This window comes from Aphidius gifuensis, linkage group LG2 (genome assembly GCF_014905175.1).
Source record: "Aphidius gifuensis isolate YNYX2018 linkage group LG2, ASM1490517v1, whole genome shotgun sequence".
In the NCBI taxonomy this organism is placed as follows: domain Eukaryota; kingdom Metazoa; phylum Arthropoda; class Insecta; order Hymenoptera; family Braconidae; genus Aphidius; species Aphidius gifuensis.
Window position 1 is genome coordinate 3,073,188 of NC_057789.1, and position 19,631 is coordinate 3,092,818.

General features: G+C 22.7%; 1 protein-coding gene and 1 long non-coding RNA gene across 2 annotated transcripts in view; one reads left to right on the forward strand and one right to left on the reverse strand.

Annotated features, from left to right (window-relative positions):
• LOC122848339 (lachesin-like) overlaps window positions 1-19,631 on the forward strand; it is a 75,624-nt gene that overhangs the window by 36,622 nt on the left and 19,371 nt on the right. Inside the window, exon 3 of the mRNA XM_044146336.1 lies at window positions 18,946-19,043. Coding sequence (XP_044002271.1) covers window positions 18,946-19,043 — 98 coding nt within the window. The remainder of the gene's footprint in view (window positions 1-18,945; window positions 19,044-19,631) is intronic.
• LOC122848340 lies at window positions 12,832-13,156 on the reverse strand. The gene is made up of 2 exons (XR_006373450.1): window positions 13,038-13,156; window positions 12,832-12,912 (listed from the first exon to the last, which is right to left on the reverse strand). It is a non-coding gene; the product is annotated as an uncharacterized LOC122848340 (long non-coding RNA).

Consider the following 19,631-nt stretch of genomic DNA (forward strand, 5'->3'; position numbering starts at 1 on the left):
ATAAAAGATAAGATAGTAAAATTGAAATTGATAACATTTTTTAAGAATTTTTCACACCCTCAATTTCACTTATAAAATAACAAAGCCAAAAAATATTTATAGCCAATAAACTCTGTGACTCTTGGGCACAATTTTTCACAGTACACATACAATATATAATTTTTTAAAAATTTGATATTTGTTTTTTTCCAAAAAAAAAAATATTTCTTCAAGTCAAAAATATATTAAAATTATAAATTGCATTTATTCAAATATATATATTTTTTTTAAACTTGACAATTTGAATTTTTTTTAAAAAACAAATTCCGTTGTTTAAGTGACATTGAAAAGTATATGCAATTAATGACTATTCTCCAATGTGGTCTTCTTTTGGCTTTCTTAAAACTTAATAAAAGTCTCCGCATAAATATTATATATAATCCTACTTTCTGCCTCGTCATAAATCTAATTATCATGGTAGCTGATGACACTGGGATTAACTGTCGCTCGTGTAAAATGTCTTTGCGTGTAATCTTGAGGTTATTTTTGATTTATGTATTGTCGTTGAATTAACTGTATCTATTTTTTTCTCCTTTTTGAATTGTCTCAACATTTTATTTTTTTTAAATCTTCATGTTTAGATTATGGTATACGTGTGGTAGTTGTGACACTTTTGAAAAATTTCAAGAGGCTAAAGACAAAGTGCTTCGTCTCTATCTACCCTAAACTGAATATGGACACCTTGGTCCAGGGGGAAAAGTTTTGTGACTTAGTCCAACGAGTAACATCGATCGTTGGGGCTAAACTTTTGTCACGAAAAAAACAAAATATATCTATACAAATAAGCCTATTTTATATAAAGGGGAATGTTGGATTTGATAAAATTATTTTTACAAATTTCCTTGTTAAATTCGACATAAATAAAATAGATCATTTCAATGGGATAAACACAAGTGATGAAATTGATAAAAAAATAAATAAATTTGCTTTAAAATAAGATATAAATTATAATAAAAAAAAATATAAAATTCAATTTGTAAAATTCACAATTTATAATTTAATATATATTTTATTTAAACCTCAAGTAATTTATTTATTTATTTTTTTAAATCTACAATTAAACCATTGTGTTATATATTTATTGAAATAATTCAAGCACGTTCAAGATAGTACGACAATAAAATTCCTAACAATAACAAAGAACGTGTAAAATTTTATCTAGCTTTATAAAGCTTTAAGTAATTTCATGTAGCTGAGTCTACAACATTTCATAGTGAATAATAAGCATGATTGTCATTGCACACACAATGAATATACATTTACAATTGCAATGTGAATTCTCGAGTCAAAATCGCACCTTTAAATTTTCATGGTTTCAATGGACAAGACATATCTTCAGGCCTTTTTCTCATACAACTCGACACAAATATCTATGTAGAAAAAAAAAAAAATTTCTAAACTTCTTATTTTCTCTTAAATTATACTAGAGCTCTAGGGCAAGAATAAAATATCCAAGTTTTAAAAAAGTTTTTTCTGTTTCATCATTAATAGTTGATAAAAATTCAAAAATTTTTTTTTTTAACATGCATCTAGTTTATTTTATTTTTTTTGTATCATCAAAAACTCTTGTATTATATATTTAATACATTATGCATTTATGTCTTGGATATATACCTTGACATATACATAAACTTTGTACAATGTAGTTTGTAAAGATTATGAATATTATGATATTATAAAGCTCCTTCGTGTTTTCTATCTGGCATACTCAGTGTGACTACTCTCACTGTGATCATTCTTGAATTTTATTTTATTTTGTATACACATCAGTTTTCGGTCATACCGTTCATAAGATAAAACTACTTTTAAGATAAAGTTTATTCAAGATATATATCTTAACACACATATAATCCTGACCTTTTAATTATGAAATTTTTTTTATCTTTATTTATACTGTGTCTTATTTAATTAGTACACTCTAATTATTTTTTTCTATGTACGTAATTTTTATTATCACATATTTTTCTTTATTTATTACGAATTATTTCATTTAAATTTTTTATGTTTATTAATGTTTATCACTTGTGTTAATTTTAAAAAAAAAAATAACATTATTATTTTTAATGATTCATACAGTTTTTTTTTTTTTTTTACTTTTACTTTTTGATAAATTGAAAATATATTGTTTTTAATTTCTTCATCATATTGTTCGTCATGTTAAACATGAAAATATTATACATCAACTATTAATGTTGTTAATGTAAACTAATTTAGTTTTATGACATAAAAAGTATATATTCTAAAAACTTGCAATAGTCGTTAAAACTTTAATTAAAGTATAATTCAACAAGCTCATCCTTGTACTCTCTTTTCTCTCTACTTTCAACTTTTCTTTCTATACAAATATTATATATACAATATACATATGAAATTTACACTGCTACATTTTGTAACTGTTTAAATTTTGACCACAAAAATGCGTAAATTTCAAAGAATTTATTCATGTGTAAATATTCTAAAACTTGATTATACAATTACTCATTAATTAACAAAATTATTATATGTTAAAAAAAGAAAAATAAAACTTTGAAATTAATTATACTAAAATTATTTAATTATAAAACAACGAAACGTGTTTTTAATCTTCTTAAAAGCACAAAAAAAAAAAAAAAAAAGCCAAATAAAGCAAAGCAAAAAAAAACCATTTAATTCTAGAGAAAATGTGATGATATATATAAATTTACACAAAAAGTAATATACATATATTGAATAGATACAAATAATCTAACATGCACCAGTGCTTTGGTGGATGCAGAAAAAATCTTTGGCAAAGCAAGAGGATATCGAGTGACCTGATCGAGACATTGATATCAGATGGGATGGTAAAATGATCGTCTTATCTCCTCCTACTGTAGCACACATATATTTTACAAACTTGTCTATAAGAGGGGATAAAATGTAAAAAGTGGATGTTTGGTACGGGCCAAAAAGGAAACAACCACTGCCGCCGCCACCATAAAATATTCTCAACCCAAGACATTTTCAACAATTTCGAAACCCTCTCGATTTTACGACAACAAAATATTTATATATATACAATTATTTATGTGTGGATTTTGTATTGTATGTGTGTGTTATATATAAATGTGGTTGTGTCATTCTCCTATCCATATATTCTCATATTGTTATTGTATTGTTGTATTGAACCAACATGATATAGAATTGCCTATATGGCATTTTTCAATGTATTTACGTCTCACTGAAAATGCAAGAGCTATGCACATCAGAGAGAGAGTAAGAATTATATGAAAAAAAGCTTTGGAATATGCGCTGAGTCTAGATGCCGTTAACCGACCAACTGAAAGTAACGAATTCTCGGTTTTGGTATATATACGATTTATTTTCAATATTTGCATGGCCAGGATAACCGAGGCAGGTAATGCACTGACTCATGAAAACGTCTTGTATACTTTTTTATTTATTTATTTATTTTTTCTTACGAGTGTATATGCATCAACGCTTTTTAAAAATTTATTTTCAACTTATTCTTGGTATTTTTTGATACGCGAAATATGCTAAAATCCACTGGTTATATGTACTTTTATATTGAAATAAAACTTTAGGATACTTTGGAATTTCATAGTGGAAATTATATCAATTATATGAAATTTTTTTATCAGTCAGGATTTTTTATTATAATTAGTTGACTGATTGGATTTGGGTTAATTGTGGGTTTGTAAAAATGATTGGAAAAAAATATGATCAGTTAGAAAGTGTGATGATATGTTATGAATTTATAAATTTGGAAAAAATTTCAGTTTAAATGGAATATAAAATTACAGAGTTTGATTTGGATTGATGTTAATTATAGTAATAATCCATTGATAATTTAATACACATATTAAAAAATGTTTTAAATTTGAAAATTATGGAAATGCTAGCTCGAAATTATTAATGAAAATTTGATATTGATGATTGTATTAGGATTCTCTGTATCTCTAATTAATTATGAGAACCTATTTGATGGGTTTCTATCGTTGTTGATGATTCCTGCTGGATAGGGTTTCATGTTCACTGATATTGCTGTATATGTAAATGTAACTATTTTTTGAAAACCTATTGATTGGAAAATTTTCATTACATAAATTTTGACTTTACTCATATATTTTTTAAACAAACCATCATGTCAACGTTAATAAATCATAGGCCATGAATCACATATTCAACTTTTCTTTGACTGAAAAATATTTGTTCGTTTATAAATAACTGAAAAAAAAAAAAAATATATACCGGATGACTGTATCGTAAGTCAGTCTACTCAACTTTTATTTCAAAAGTCCATTGACCTCAAAACATTGAATTTCTTCACGTGATAATCTTTTGGCAAAGTACACATTTTCACACAGATTGCACAGTAAAAATCACTATTTTTTATTTTTTTTTTCTACATATGATATATCTTTACTCAAGTGAATACTAAAAAGTTGAATATTTGTGTGTATGCACATAATATGTTCACGAATCTTTTTTTGGTATCTGAAATCCAGCTTAGGGATTTTTTTTTTTTTATTTTTTTTATTTTTTCGGAGCAAGACGGTATCTGACATCGTAGATGAATGCCTCACTAGAAAGATATTTTAACTTGTCATTGCACACAAACGACTAGCCTCAATTTTAGGTTCAAAAATTGAAGTTAAATCGACGTCAAATTTATGAAAAATTTCAACAACATTCACATTCAACTGGGATCAATTTTTTTATTCATCACAAAAATAAATAAATTTAGTTCTGATATATATCATCTTTGAAAAAACCCTTTTAAAAATTTCCACAAATTTTTTAACGGTATTTCAAATAAATTTCCAAGAAATAAAAAAAAAAAAAATGAATAAGCAGTTTTAGCAATTGTTCAACAGTCACATGTTTGATCTAACATAACAATAAATAAATTGGAAACCGAGTAACAAGAAACAATCGAATATCATATCGTGATGAAAAATTATTAGTAATCTTCATAAAATTAGTATTAACATTAACTAATGTATCGAAAGAAAAAAAAATAAATACAGTATGATCCAATTCGGAGAATCGTTTCTCGGTTTATTATTTAGTTTATACTTTTTAAACTCCATGCAATTGGACATTGTAGATGTGCTTAAACTATTTGGAAACTCGCCACTTCTAGATAATCTTAAGATACGGTTGGAAAGTCTCAAAGTTATTGGTATGATTGTTTCAATTCTTTCTGCTATGTAGTCTTGTTTAAATCGCTTCTGGCTTTAACAGTGCAGTCTTACAGAATGAAAGACAAAACTCGAGTTTTTTAAAAATAATAATAAAACTTTTTAAAAAGTATATAGCCAATTGTTTCTGATAAAACCGCATAACCGATTAAATATTAATACACCAACTTTGAATATCTATATTTGAAGTACAACGAATTTATCAATTCAGCATCATTCTAATTGACTTTCATTCAAATTTATCTTGACAGTAAATATCTGTTTTAAATCTTCATGTTAAAGTTTTATATATAGTTGGCATTGATGGATAATGACATCGAAAACTATTCAACAAAATTATTCATGTGTATAAAATTTTAAGTAAAATTCAAGTACAAATTTCCGATAAAAAAAATTGTAAATGTTAAATTAAAATTATTAACATCTTTAAATAGTTAAATTTAAATTTGCAATTGAGATTTTAACATTAATTTTGTTTTAACAAAAAAAACAATGATAAAAGAAAAATACAAATAAAAGAAAAAAAAAATGTTTTATTAACATTTTTTTTCATGCAGTTTCGGGATTGAGACAAAAAAAAAAAAAATAGAAATTAATTTCGAATTTTGAACTTCAATAGAAGTTCTTGAATGTAATCTTAATTTTAAAATTTTACATTTGAGATAAATGGAAAATTAACATTAGAAAAAAATAAAAAATGAAGCTTACTATTTCGACATTCTAAAACTTGAATTATTAGTTTTTTTTCCCAACTTCAAGATGTATAATTAATATTAATTTTGATAAAATTCAAACCTTTTGTTGTGAAGGAATACATTTTTTAAATTTGAAAAAAAGATAATTCGTTAATTAGATGGTTTCGATATTATTGTTGTCCGTCCAACTTTGTTGAGCTCAAAAATAATTTGTGCTTTAGTTAAACTTTTTAATATAATTTAAAGAATATTACCTGACAGTTTTTTATTTACATAAATATATTGTATTTATAATGTAACATACAAAGTATATAAACTTCATAATTGTGTATGTAAATTGAACACATTCATGCAGTTGTAAAACACAAACTCAGAATTTAAACTCAAAAGCGCTTTCAAAATTCAAATTTATATTTCATTAATGACAAAATACCTATAAATTCCTAATTTATAAATAATTAATATAAAAAATAAAAAAATATAATTGATAATACAAGCTTTAGAATTTTTTTTTTCATATTTCTGATAAATTCAATAACAAAAACTTTTTTTATTTTTGTCAATGGGCTTTGTGCCTCAGCCCCTATGGATTTTTTAACTTTCTAAATGAACAAAAAATATTTTTCTTGAAAATATGAAATATTCATAACAATCAGGGATATAAAAAAAGTTGAAAAAAAAAGTTTTTGTTTTTTTCTTCTTGCCATTGACTTATTTATTTTTTTACCTTTTTATTTTTCATGTGTCTTCTCAGTATACTTGATTCAATTTTAAACATCAAGCCAATTTAAATGTAGCACAAATAAAATTTTTAATAATAATATTATTAAATGTAAATTATTATTTTTTATTTTATCATTTGAAAATATCTACACTCTGAAGAGTCAGTATAAAGCTTTGAATATGTAAGTCTCATGTAAGTCTGAGACATATTAATTGTCATTTAAATATCAGTCGGATAAGCTCAATATAGTAATGGATAAGAGAATATCCACAATTCCGATATCCGTTTATCTATCGTCTCATAAAATTATTCTTGGACTTTAGAATGGTGCATGAATCGTTTCTATATCACACTAAGACGATAGTCGTACAAAATCGATACTTTAAAAAGACAATTTGATGTTGAACATATACTACAAACTAAAGAGTTTAGATCATCATAAGAAATTCAAGATATTTTAGCATTTCTACCACTCTCATATGAGCTAGACTTTAAAATAACATGTGAAATTTACAGAATTGCAATTTCTTATCAAGATAAATATAACTGGTGGGATATTTTGGATAAAGTGCAGTATGCCTCATGAAGTAAGAATTGCAAAACTCTCCTGGGGAATGAAGTAAAACCTAATAGGCACACACAACTTCGATGGCACGTGTGTCTATGGATTGTGTGAGATAAAAAAAAAATATAATAATAATAATAAAAATAACCAGAGGGAAAAAGAAATTCAAGTAAGGATTCACTGAAAATCCCCGACATTTCGTGTAAGTCCCGTCGGTTATACCTTATTGTTTTTCATTCTTATCCAAAGAAGCATTCTCTTTCATTTACTTTGACTTGTATTATTATTATTTTATTATTTTTATTTAAATAAACTTGAATATAAATATATGTATATTGTATAAAATAAGTCTACCATAACCTTGCCATGATTTTTCACTGGTTTAAATATTTTCTTAAATTTACAAAAATGTGAAATCTCGTTGAGCACTACTATGGCAAAGTATGTTTTAACGTTTTATTATTATATAATATGTACATGACACAATAATATTAATAAAATAAAGCTTAAATGTCAACTGAAAATGCTCACTAGAGAATATTATTTTATTATACATGTCATAATAATTTATATATAGATATTAATATGAGTTTTTTTTTTTTTTTGTTATTATTTTTTATTCAATCATTGAAAAATTTTATGCGCATTGTGTTATGTGTCTATGTAATTTTGTTGAGTTTGTCTCATGGGGTTTTATGTTTCATTGGTGTTACGCCCTCCTGATGTGTGTATATTTCATGTAGATACATTACCCGGGTCAACTACTTCAGTATGTGTTGTATATGCTTAACATGGTCCTAACATAAAATTCAAAAACACTTACCTCTTTCTCTGTGTGTGTTTACTGTAGTATAATTCAGTACTCTTTTAAAAATCTACTCAAGTTTGGATTGCAACAATTTTTAGAGATATACTGCAATGTGCTTTATTTTTTTTTTTTATAAAATTATGCGTGACCTGTTTTTATTTAGCAAAAATCTGAGGCTATACAAAAAAAGTAGAGTATACAAAATAGTTATTTTTATTATATAACATTCAATGGTTATTTCAAGCTTGAATTGTATAATTTTTCACTCTAACCTTACTTGTTTTTATTTTTAATAAAAAAAAATTTAATATTTTTTATTTATTGCAATTGGAATAAATGTCATTCTTTTGCTGATTTTATTTTTTATTATTATTTATAAAAGAAAATTTTTATTGGTGATAGATGATTTTTTTTTAGTATTTATTATTATTTTTTAAATTAATTATGAAATTTTCGTTCTTTTATGAATTTTATTTGATAGTTTATTAATTATTTTAATATATAAATTAATTAATATAAATATTTATTAAAAAATATAGAAAAAAATAGTTGATTAACATTTATTTTTAACAAAAAAAAAATTGTTAATTAAAATCGTAATAAACTAAATTATTTTCCTAAAACAATGTTCATTTTGAATAGAGTAATTAATTGTTAGACTATTGTAACAAAAATAAAAAAGTATTTTAGTATTTTGAAATACTTAACAAGAGATTATTAATAATGAAATGACTCGAGTTCTTCAAATAAAATTGAGAGAACCAATTGGAAGCAAATGTTAAATATAGTAGAGTCTTCAATGTCATTAATTAATGAGTATTCTATTTTATAAATGGAAATACTCATTTATTTAATTTCAATCATAATAATAGACATAGTGTAAAATTATCATTGATTTCATTTCAAGAATTTATTAAACTTAAAATATATCGTTTTTAATTTATTTTTAAAAAATAAATTCAATTTAAACTAGAATGAAAAAATACTTGAAAAATATTTCATATTGAAGTATAGAAATTTCTTTTTAGGATGCCAAATAATTTTTTTTCAAATTTTGCGGATTTTTGAATATACGATTGTATTTTATATTCAATGAATTTATGTAGCTCAACAGTTGTGTATAGAGATTTAAAAATTTATGTGTAAACTAAAACATAAATTTCAAAAAAATATTATTTTAGAAAAGAAATATAATAATAAAAAATCAAAACCAAGCCAAATATTATATTTTTCTTTCCATTATGTATTGATATGTATTTTTTTTTTTTTTTTGTAAAACAATTTTATTTCTTTTATTCTTCAAAACTATGCGCAAGTAGTACGAGTCAATAATTTCCGAGACATTTCCCTCTTTTTTTTTTTCTCTATAAAAAATAATAATTAAAAATTGATTTAAAAAATAATTGAAATATCAAAAACAAAATATTTATTTATTTATTTATTTATTTATTTATTTATTTATTTATTTATTTATTTATTTATTTATTTTATAAAAATTCAATTTACTTTTTTTTTTTTTTTCAAATTTAATAATTTCCATTAAAATAATTTATATATTATTGTTTTAAGATAAAAATATTTATGATAAAATTTTAACGCGATTTTAAAAATAAAAGACATGCAACCAAGCGAATCTTAAACCCTTAAGCCATTAAATTGCCTGGCAAACGTGCCAAGATTTACCACGTTACATTGAAATGAGACATGCCGCACGATTATATTCAGCGAATAGAAGCATTTGCGTATTCCCCTATTGCAGACTGAGTTTTTGTGGATTAATGGTAATGGCAGCTAATTGTTAGTCGATGCAGAACCCATAGCAAATCAGCCTTTTTTTTTTTTAATCTTTCTACCACCTTGGATTCATTACAGAGTCCACCAGTATTAGAGTCACGATTGCATAGACTCATACTGAATTTTGTAAATTTTTTACGATCCCAAATGTTTATAAAAAAAAACACTATCATCCAGTACAACCTTCAATAATTTTTTTACTTCAATAAATCTTTTGTTTTGTTATATTTTCAACTGTATCTGTAATAGAATTTATATATCTTGAAAAAAAATCAACAAAACTTATTGATTGTTTGAATTTTAAAAATAAGATTTTCATTGTTTTTTCTTTTGATGTTTATTTGAAACAATGATTTTTAAAAAGTAGAATATACGTGCAATTTGTTCAAGAAAAATGTAACAAAATTCTTTTAAATTGACCGAAGATGTATTGAATTAGCTTGTTATATTTTATATGATTTTTGAAATGTTTCTTGGAGTTTATAAAATAAATTCACGTTTAAAAATCAACACAGATAAATTTATTTATGATTCTTATCAATTTTGATGAATGAGGTATTATGTACATATACAAAATTTATAAACTATAACGTTAGATCTTTTAGTAACCCTTCACAAAGTCTACTTTTATCCTTGAGAAAAGCTGATATATGACGATAGACAACTTTTACAGACCATGAAAAAAACGTTTCCGCAACAAAAAAATATCCTCTTCTTTTCTTTAAAGTATTTTTATAGGACAGTATATATAGCAATAGTAAAACGAAATACGACTAAATATTTTTCTTTTTCTTTTGACTTAAGATTTACTCTGGATTTGCCACAGTGACAATAATTTTCTTAAATAAATATATATTATATTTCTTAGACATGAACATACTTTTTTTTTTTTCTATTAATATTTATCTATCTGCAAATATTTGAAAGAAAATAATATATTTTAAATGTAAAAAAAAAGAAAAAAGCAAAATCACTTTATCTAGTTTAAGAAATTTTAAAATACCAAAAATTTATTGGAAAAAAAAAAAATTAATATATATATTTTTTAAAAAATAAATTCAACAAAGTAAAACACATTCTTAATAAATTTTTATTTTTTATTATTTTGTTTTCTGTGACCACTGAGGCTCAAGCAAAATTGCCATAAAGTTTAAAAATATTAAAAATAAACAATTCAAGCTTTTTTTTGTCCGGAAATGTTTTTTAGTAAAATAAAAATATCACTACTACTTTTAAAAAGAAAAATTTATTTTTATTGAAAATTTATTTTCACAACTTTTGAGTTATATGATTCAAAACAAAGTTTAAAAATATATATCAATTGAAGGAGAATAAAAAAATGAATATATTTGTAAGAAAAAAAAAAAAAAAAAGAGTTCAAGCGTGTAAAAAAGTCTAAGATAAAAAAAAAAAAAATTGGAGCAGTAATTGTATGTTAATATAGTCATTATAAACATCTTGAAAATTGAGTTTATTGATAAAAGAAACTTCAAAAGAAGAGGTCTGTATCAGTACACAATAGTATTGTTTTAACTCAAAACAAAGTTACTTTATTTTCAAGTATACCAATACAACTAAATGCTTAGAAAATCGTTTTCAACAAGAACCAGTAAGTTCAGTGTGAAATATTTATAGTGAAACGGTACACACACATACAAATATACATTTCGAATATAAAGTCAAATGATAATGAAAAAATTTCCATATAAAAAAGTCCCGATGGTTTTTGTTTTTCTACTGAATAATAGTATAATAAAATTCAAAATTTTAATTGGTTTTTTATTTATATATATTTTTTTTTCATAATAAAAAAACAGATCTAAAATATATTATAATCATAGACATATTTATTTATTTATATTGTTTCATAAAATAATATTTATATTTAAATTGCAAAAAAAAAAAAATAGAATAAGTTGATTAAATTAATTTATGCAATATTTGATAAAAGTGTCAGTATATTAAATATTTATTTAGAGTTTTTTTTAGCCACATGAATTAAGTACATCAAGGAGACATAAATATTTGCAAAAACTTGAAAATGTTTTCTCGAGTACAGGAGCACATGTATGAACACATAGTAACAAGAAAAAAAAAATTTAATTATCATGTATATTAAAGAATTACGTAATTATATAAATATTAATTCATTTTTTTGTTGACACAACTTTGTTGAAAAAATAAATGATAATACATGTCAAGGTTAATGATCATTAATTATTGATTTATAATTATTTATTCATGTGAAAAAAAATATTTAATGAAGAATTAATTTCTGTTGTGTTAACAGATGTTAGTATTTATATTAAAATTTTTTAATTGGTTAAATTATTATTTTTTTTTTAATCGTTTTGATCGTTCAATGTTTTTATTATTTTTTTATTTTTATTTATTTTTTTATTTTTTTTGATATTTATTAAATTATGAAAATGTTTTTATGGATGACAATATGATACTAGGTTTTTTTTTAAAAAAATTTAGAAAACAAAATAAGAGTTACAATTAATTTTTTATTGAATATATTTATATATTTATTATTATTATATTTTAAAAAAATATATAATACACATGAAAATAGATGCATATAAAAATGGAAAATTTAATATTTAAATTTTTAAAATATCTACCGCACTTATGCTGCACATGGTAGCATTGCAATGATAGCTTTTTTTTTTTTTTTGTACTATTAAATAATAAAGTATTATTTATAGAAAAAATGTATATATATCAGTGACGATATCACTACAGACATCCTATTACACATGATATTAAATTTAAAAGCACTGTCGAAAGGCAATTTACGACCACTGTTAGTTTAACTATTGTACCTTTAATTCCAGCAATCTCCAGAAAACCTTGAAGGGATGACATGATAGATATACTTATATAACCACTTTGATAAGTTGTTGAACCACATTGTTTGAATATGCTTATCCAGATGTCATATGTTATTGTAATGCTGCGTGTGCTATAACTCCTTAGCATGTTGCAAAATTTAGTGCCATTAATGTATGAAGTTTTTGTATCTTTTATAGCTTGCGAACACTCGTTGAAGTCCATTGTAGCACCTGAACCTGATGATAGGAGTTGGCTTTTTGCAATACCTATTTATAAATAAAAATGGAAAAATTATTGATAAATTTATATATTTTGTTTAAATATCACAATAGATATATATGCGTGATTAAAACTATAGTTGAATATATTGAATCATTTAAATTACACTTACCAATGAGACCAAGTGTTGCAATTCCAACAAGGAAATAAAGAGATAAACGAGACATGATTATTAGTTGATGATAACTGTACTTCAACGATGAACAAAAATGTTTGATTTAATTTACACCGATAATTACTTTTTATAGCTTTTTTTATTTCATATTTATTTCGGTATATATTTTTTTTATTTTGATGATAAAAATATTTTTATTTTTCTTAATTTATGTTTTTTTTAAAAAACATTTTTTTTTTTTATGAAAAATAAGTCTTATTTATTTTTTCATTGTGCAAATTCATATTCGAAAAATTTCAATTCAGTTCAATATTTTTTTTCAAAACAAAATTAGTGGCTATCATCAAAAATAATGATTGTGTTGTATATTTTTGTTTTTTTTTTTTTTACATAAACATAAGGAATTAATATTTTTATTTTTTTTAATATACATTTATTCAAGTTTTTTTTGAGTAAATTTATTTAACTTTTTTCTTGAAAAAAATTTTTATCAATAAGCTTCTTTCTTTCTCAAATTTTCTTATTAAATGCAATATCTTCCATTGTTTCATAGACCAAAAATTAAACCAACAATTTTTTTGTCGGTGCTCTAAAGTTTTAAACTAGATGTATTTTGTTTTTTTTTTTTTTTTTTATTATATCATATTACAAAATAATGTTTAATATTTATTTTTGAATTTAATATGACTCCAATTTTTTTTTCTCCTCTCGTTCAAGACTATGAAACCTTAAAAATATTTCATCGAGTTTGTCAGTAAATTTTTTCCCAAGAATTTTTTTTGACCTAAATGCTAGTGCTTCAAAAATAATTAGTTATTTATTTCAAATTCAATAAACAAATTTAAAATTAATTTTCATATTTTCAATATAAATTGAAAGTAGCGATTAATTTTTATAGTAAAGAAAAAATATTTAAAATATATTTTCAAAATTTAAAATTACAAAAAAGCAAGTTGATGTACATTTTTAATTAGTCAAAATATATACATCCAAATGATGACTACAATTTTCCGTATCTACGATGAATAAATAAAATAAATAATCATCAATTGTGATTCATTTATTATTAATGAATTACCAATATGCTTTTGATTGAATAAATTTTCTAAAATAACAGTAGGAATTTTATTTTTCTATAGCAGTCGTCAACACAATAAAATTATTCCGACATTATCTTGATAAATTAAAAAGTCCATCGAATGTAAAAAACACTTTTGTACAAAAGCAAATGAAAAAAAAATTTAAAGATATAAGAAAAATAAATTCAAGATAGCTGTAACTTTCCGTATTGTTTAGAAAAGTAAAAAATATAAAAAATAAAATAAAATATAGTTCATTTAAGTTAGTTAATTACTCACGTGCATGGGTTGACTTGATGTTGATACCATTATTCTCAAGATCATTATTTACTTTATATTACTTTTTCTTTTATTCAATTTTTTTTTCAAATTTCACAGAAAAAAAAAAACAAATTTTAATTATTTTTTCTTGATAAAATTTTGATCAATCTAATTATGATTAAAGGATTAACTTTTCATCAGATATGAATATAATGGAGATAGCTAAAAAAAAAAGAAAATAAAGTTATAAAATGAACATGAAATAAAAATTATTTTCACATATTAACTGCAACAGCTTTATGAATTCAATTTCGTGGGAGATTAATATTTTGTGAAAATCTATATGTATATAAATGTTACCATTTTAAAATCGATACTTTGCGTATGAAAATAAATACATATGTGTTCACGTATTCACAATACGTGAAATAAAAAAAAAACGAAATATGACTGTTACATGATTTGTTTGATTTCTCTCATCGTATATAAAAATCCAATTTGTATCATAGTATTTCAAATAACATCACCACGTTGTTGAAAAATGAATTAATTTTGTCGAAACAATAATTTTTCTCTTTTTTTAATTTAATTTCTACTCGAAATAAATATAAATACACTTGTATTTCATAAAATACAAATATAAAAAAAAAAATATACATGAGCTTTATATTTAAACAAATAAAAATATGTATTTCATTTTAAGATAGCTCATAGTATGAGAAATAAAACAATATTATCATTGAGATAAAATAAAAAACAAAATTTCTATTGTAAAAATATAACACGGTACTTTGTATTCATTCGTGAAACAGTCATAAGCGTCGTAACAGTCACGTCGTTGTGGTAGAGTGACCTGCCCATTTCAAAAGCAGACAATAGTTTTTTTCACAATACGTATATATGTATTTGATAAATCGATGAAGAACGAATTCAGAGATAAAAGTAATGGACAATAATCACAGTAAAAAAAAAAATTATAAAAATTATAAAAATATTCATACACTTGTAAATAATTTATACTACGAATAATTATGTATAATATTTTCATAAAAGCTCTATTAAATTTATTATAAATAATTTTCATATAATTAGTTTAATTTAATTTAAAATTTTACTTGCAAATATTATTTAATACACAGTCATGTAGATATTAATGCAAGTTTATTGCTTACAATTATAATAACATAATGAGTTTTGGTCAACAAATTTTGATTTGATAGTGTACACTTGCTGAGGTTGAGAAATTATGCATGTACTTTAACTAGGGATCACCATAGACATGTTAAGTGAATAGTCATCAGGAGTAATTGAAATTAGTTTACAATTGCAATATAACTCGGGCTTATTTCATGTATATATTATATTCAAAACACAAAACACATTATTCATGTAATTGAAAATATTTAATTATACATTTGATTTTGTTTTTTAAATTAAATTAATATCTTTAAATTGAAATGATGAATTATTTATCAAGTTTTTTTCTTCAGTGAATTCTTACAAGATTTATAAGATCTTTAAATTTTCTATTAATATGATAATTAATTATTCAAAGTATAGCTACATGTGTTACACTTGATTAGATATTTGTTTAATCACTTGTTTATTTATTACTAAAATCGAAATTAATATTATGCATAGACTGACAAAATATACAGTCATAACAATTTATTTCTTAATAACAAATTAATCAATATATAAAGATAATATTTATAAAAACAATATTGAGGTAAACAATGTCGGTTGTAATTCAAATTTAAATTATTTTCTGGTTGAAATCATGTATGCCAGACTTTACCAGATAATTTCAACAAGGATTTTGATATCATATATATAGTCTGTACCTTTGGTGGTTTTAATGGCTTAAGAAGCTTTACATAATGGTATTCAAATGTTAATTAATTAATTAAATTATTAATAACTATTATTAATTAAATAATAATAATCATCATTACACAATATTTTTTTACATGTTGATTCTCGTCAGAGTCATTTATAATTTATCAGTTTTTATTTTGAAAATATTATTAATTAATTAACATCAAGTTAAGCTTGAAATAAATATTGCATTTATTTTATAAACTAGTAAAATATAACTGCTTTAGTTTAATTACAAAAAAATATTGAAAAAAAAATTTAAAATGATTTAAATAATTTTTTTCTTAATAATACTGGTTTCATTTTGAACGTTTGTTTTTTTTTTTTAATAAATAAATAACACTGGATTAATGAATTATAACAATAATAATATTTACAGTCAATAGAGAAAATCAAAAATTTTAACGAGAAGTTAAACCATGTAGAATTATATATGAACAAATTTTCTAAAATCTCATTGTGCAAATAACACTCATGCTGATCAAAGGCACAAAAGCATTATTGATCCAAAGTGTCAGTAACAACACAATGTGATATTTAGAATATTAATTATTTACATTGTTTTAATAATTCAAAAGGAATTACATGCCTCGTTGCTTCAATTAAATTATCCACATACACATAGTATTTTATTTTTCAATATTGTGTAAATTAATATATATATAACATTAAAACTAATACAAAATTTATGAATGATAAAGCATTTTAGCAAATATTATATTTTGGTCATTTGTTATTCATGATATTTTATCAGCACACTTATATATCATGGACTTTAATTTGAACAGTGATTTTAGTATACACACAATAATTTTATTAAATTATAATTGATTCATTGTGTATTATTATTTATTACAATTAGATTTATTAAATATTCTATAAATTATATGCAATATTTTACTCATTTAATATTCGTATAGAAATTTATATTTTTAAATATTATTTATTAATTATTTTGTGTAATGAAAAGTCATATTTACGAGTCAATTATTTTCAAATTTTATGATTATTATTTTATACCAAAGAGTAGCTTATTAATTTATTAATAATTAATAATTATGAGCTATTATTGTACATCTGTATTGTATTATTATTTAATAGAAATTTTAATTTTACATTTTTTTGTTGAAAAGAAAATGAATTAAAAGCTGTAGTTTTGTTACAAATTAACAGGGATGCGAAAATATAATTTGGTTAATTTTGTCAGTATTTATTTTAATCAACAATTGTCGAGGGAATAATATTATGCCAATGATGGTTGTGTGGATTGTTGAAATATTTAAAATACAATTAACATAATTAAAGTATATTTGAAAAAAAAAAAACAAATAAACATTATTGAACAGTAAAACAAAATTATTATTTTAATTATAAAATTAATTTACAACTCATCGATTTGAAGTAAAGTTAATAAGTAAATTCAGCTTGTTTTTGTTTTGTTGATAAATTTAAAAAATCAATAATTTTAATTAAATTCAAGGTGGCAATAAATTAATATAATTTATCTGTAGCACGTCTGATGTAGATGACAACTGATTAATAATAATTTCCATCAAACTAGATGTTATATCTCCCGAATAAAGAGAATTAAAATTAGCTTTATACATCTGAAATTCTGAATTGGTGTGGATGATGGTTGTTAAAAAGAATCAGACAAGATTACTTAACTCGTTAGTGATGAAAACGATTTTGCATGACTAACCAATTAACGAGTGCAACATTTCTCAACCATTAATTGTATAACTTGAGTTTTGAAAAGTATTAAAATTATAGATTTCCAATTCATAACACCAAACCATCTGGATTGATAATTATTAATCTCTTCAATATTCATTTTTTTCTTTACTTCATAAAATTACGTAATAAACTTTTTTATTTTTCTTTAATTAATTTACATTTTAAACAATAGAATTTTATATGAAAATCAACGATGCGTATCTTTTTTATTTCGACGTGGATAAAAATTAGCAAATAAAAATTAAAATTTACTAATTAAAATTTTTTTTAATAATAATAATAACGAGATATAATATAAGTAGGGTGAATTTTTGTTAAATTTTATGATAGATGTCAGCTGTCAACCCAAGACAATTATATTTTTATATAACAATGAAAAATAAAAAATTGTTCTTTTAAAAATTAAAATATTTCTAATAACCAAAGTTGTCTACAGTGTTTTTTAAATACGATAATATACATAGAAAATGAATTTATAAAATAGAAAAAAGTTTTCTATTGTATGTATATTATAAAAGCAACATCAACATATTTTTTTTTTCTTTACTTTCTAGCTCAATGTTTGAGAGATAATTGGTATATAAGATAGTGTCTAACGTCACTCAAAAAAATACTCACGTTTAAAATACTCACAAAAAAATTCGTTGCTCTTCTTTTGACTACGAAAAATATATAATATTCTCTCTTGGGGTTGACTTGTCAAACTGACAGACATGGTTGACCTCACGTTAGACATTACACTTTTTTAGCAAAGTAATACCAAACTTTTATCCTGACCATCAAAAATTTATAATCGAAAAAAAAAAAAAAATAAGAAGATTTTACTAATGTACTTTAATAATTTAGTAGTTGTTGAATTTAAAAATAAATAAATAAATAAGCTTGACAAATGACAAATATAAACTCCAATAAAACATATATATATGAATTTTTATTTTTTATTTTTTCAGATGAACCAAGCTTTGGTCAACCAATATCAAATGTGACAATACCAGTTGGACGAGATGCACTGCTTGTTTGTGTTGTGGATAATTTAGCAACTTACAAGGTAATTTAAAAAAATAATTACCCAGGTAGAAATCGAGTCCAAATTAAGGCTTGAATTTTGAATTAATTCGAAAATCTATTCCTTGAAAATGGGGCTGAATTTTACCAGGGATTCTTTATTATCCCATAAATTTTAAAATTAAAATTTTATCTATAACGTTCTTATCTTCTCTATACTTGGAATAAAAGTTGAAAAATTTTTCATAACGTCGTTTCATTAGCTAAACGGTTATGTTTATTTTTTTTTTTTCTACGAAGTGGTGCCTATCATTTTTGTGGAGCCAACGTATGGCTATTTCCAATTTATTTTTTAAATTGCAATACAAGCATCTTTATTGATTGTTATTTTTTTATTTTTATTAAGCCATTATCAATTAATGAGCCAAAAATAATATAAAGTCAATAATTTAATTGGCTTTATAATTATATATTTATAAAATATAGAAAAAATTTCAATACAATTAATGTTTCAGTAGTACAAGTCAACTGGTGTCAGACATAAAATTATATTTTTTAATTTTGCATGTGTTTTTATAATTATGCGACTGTATATTTAAAACTCAATAAACTTAGCCACTCTTTGTACAAA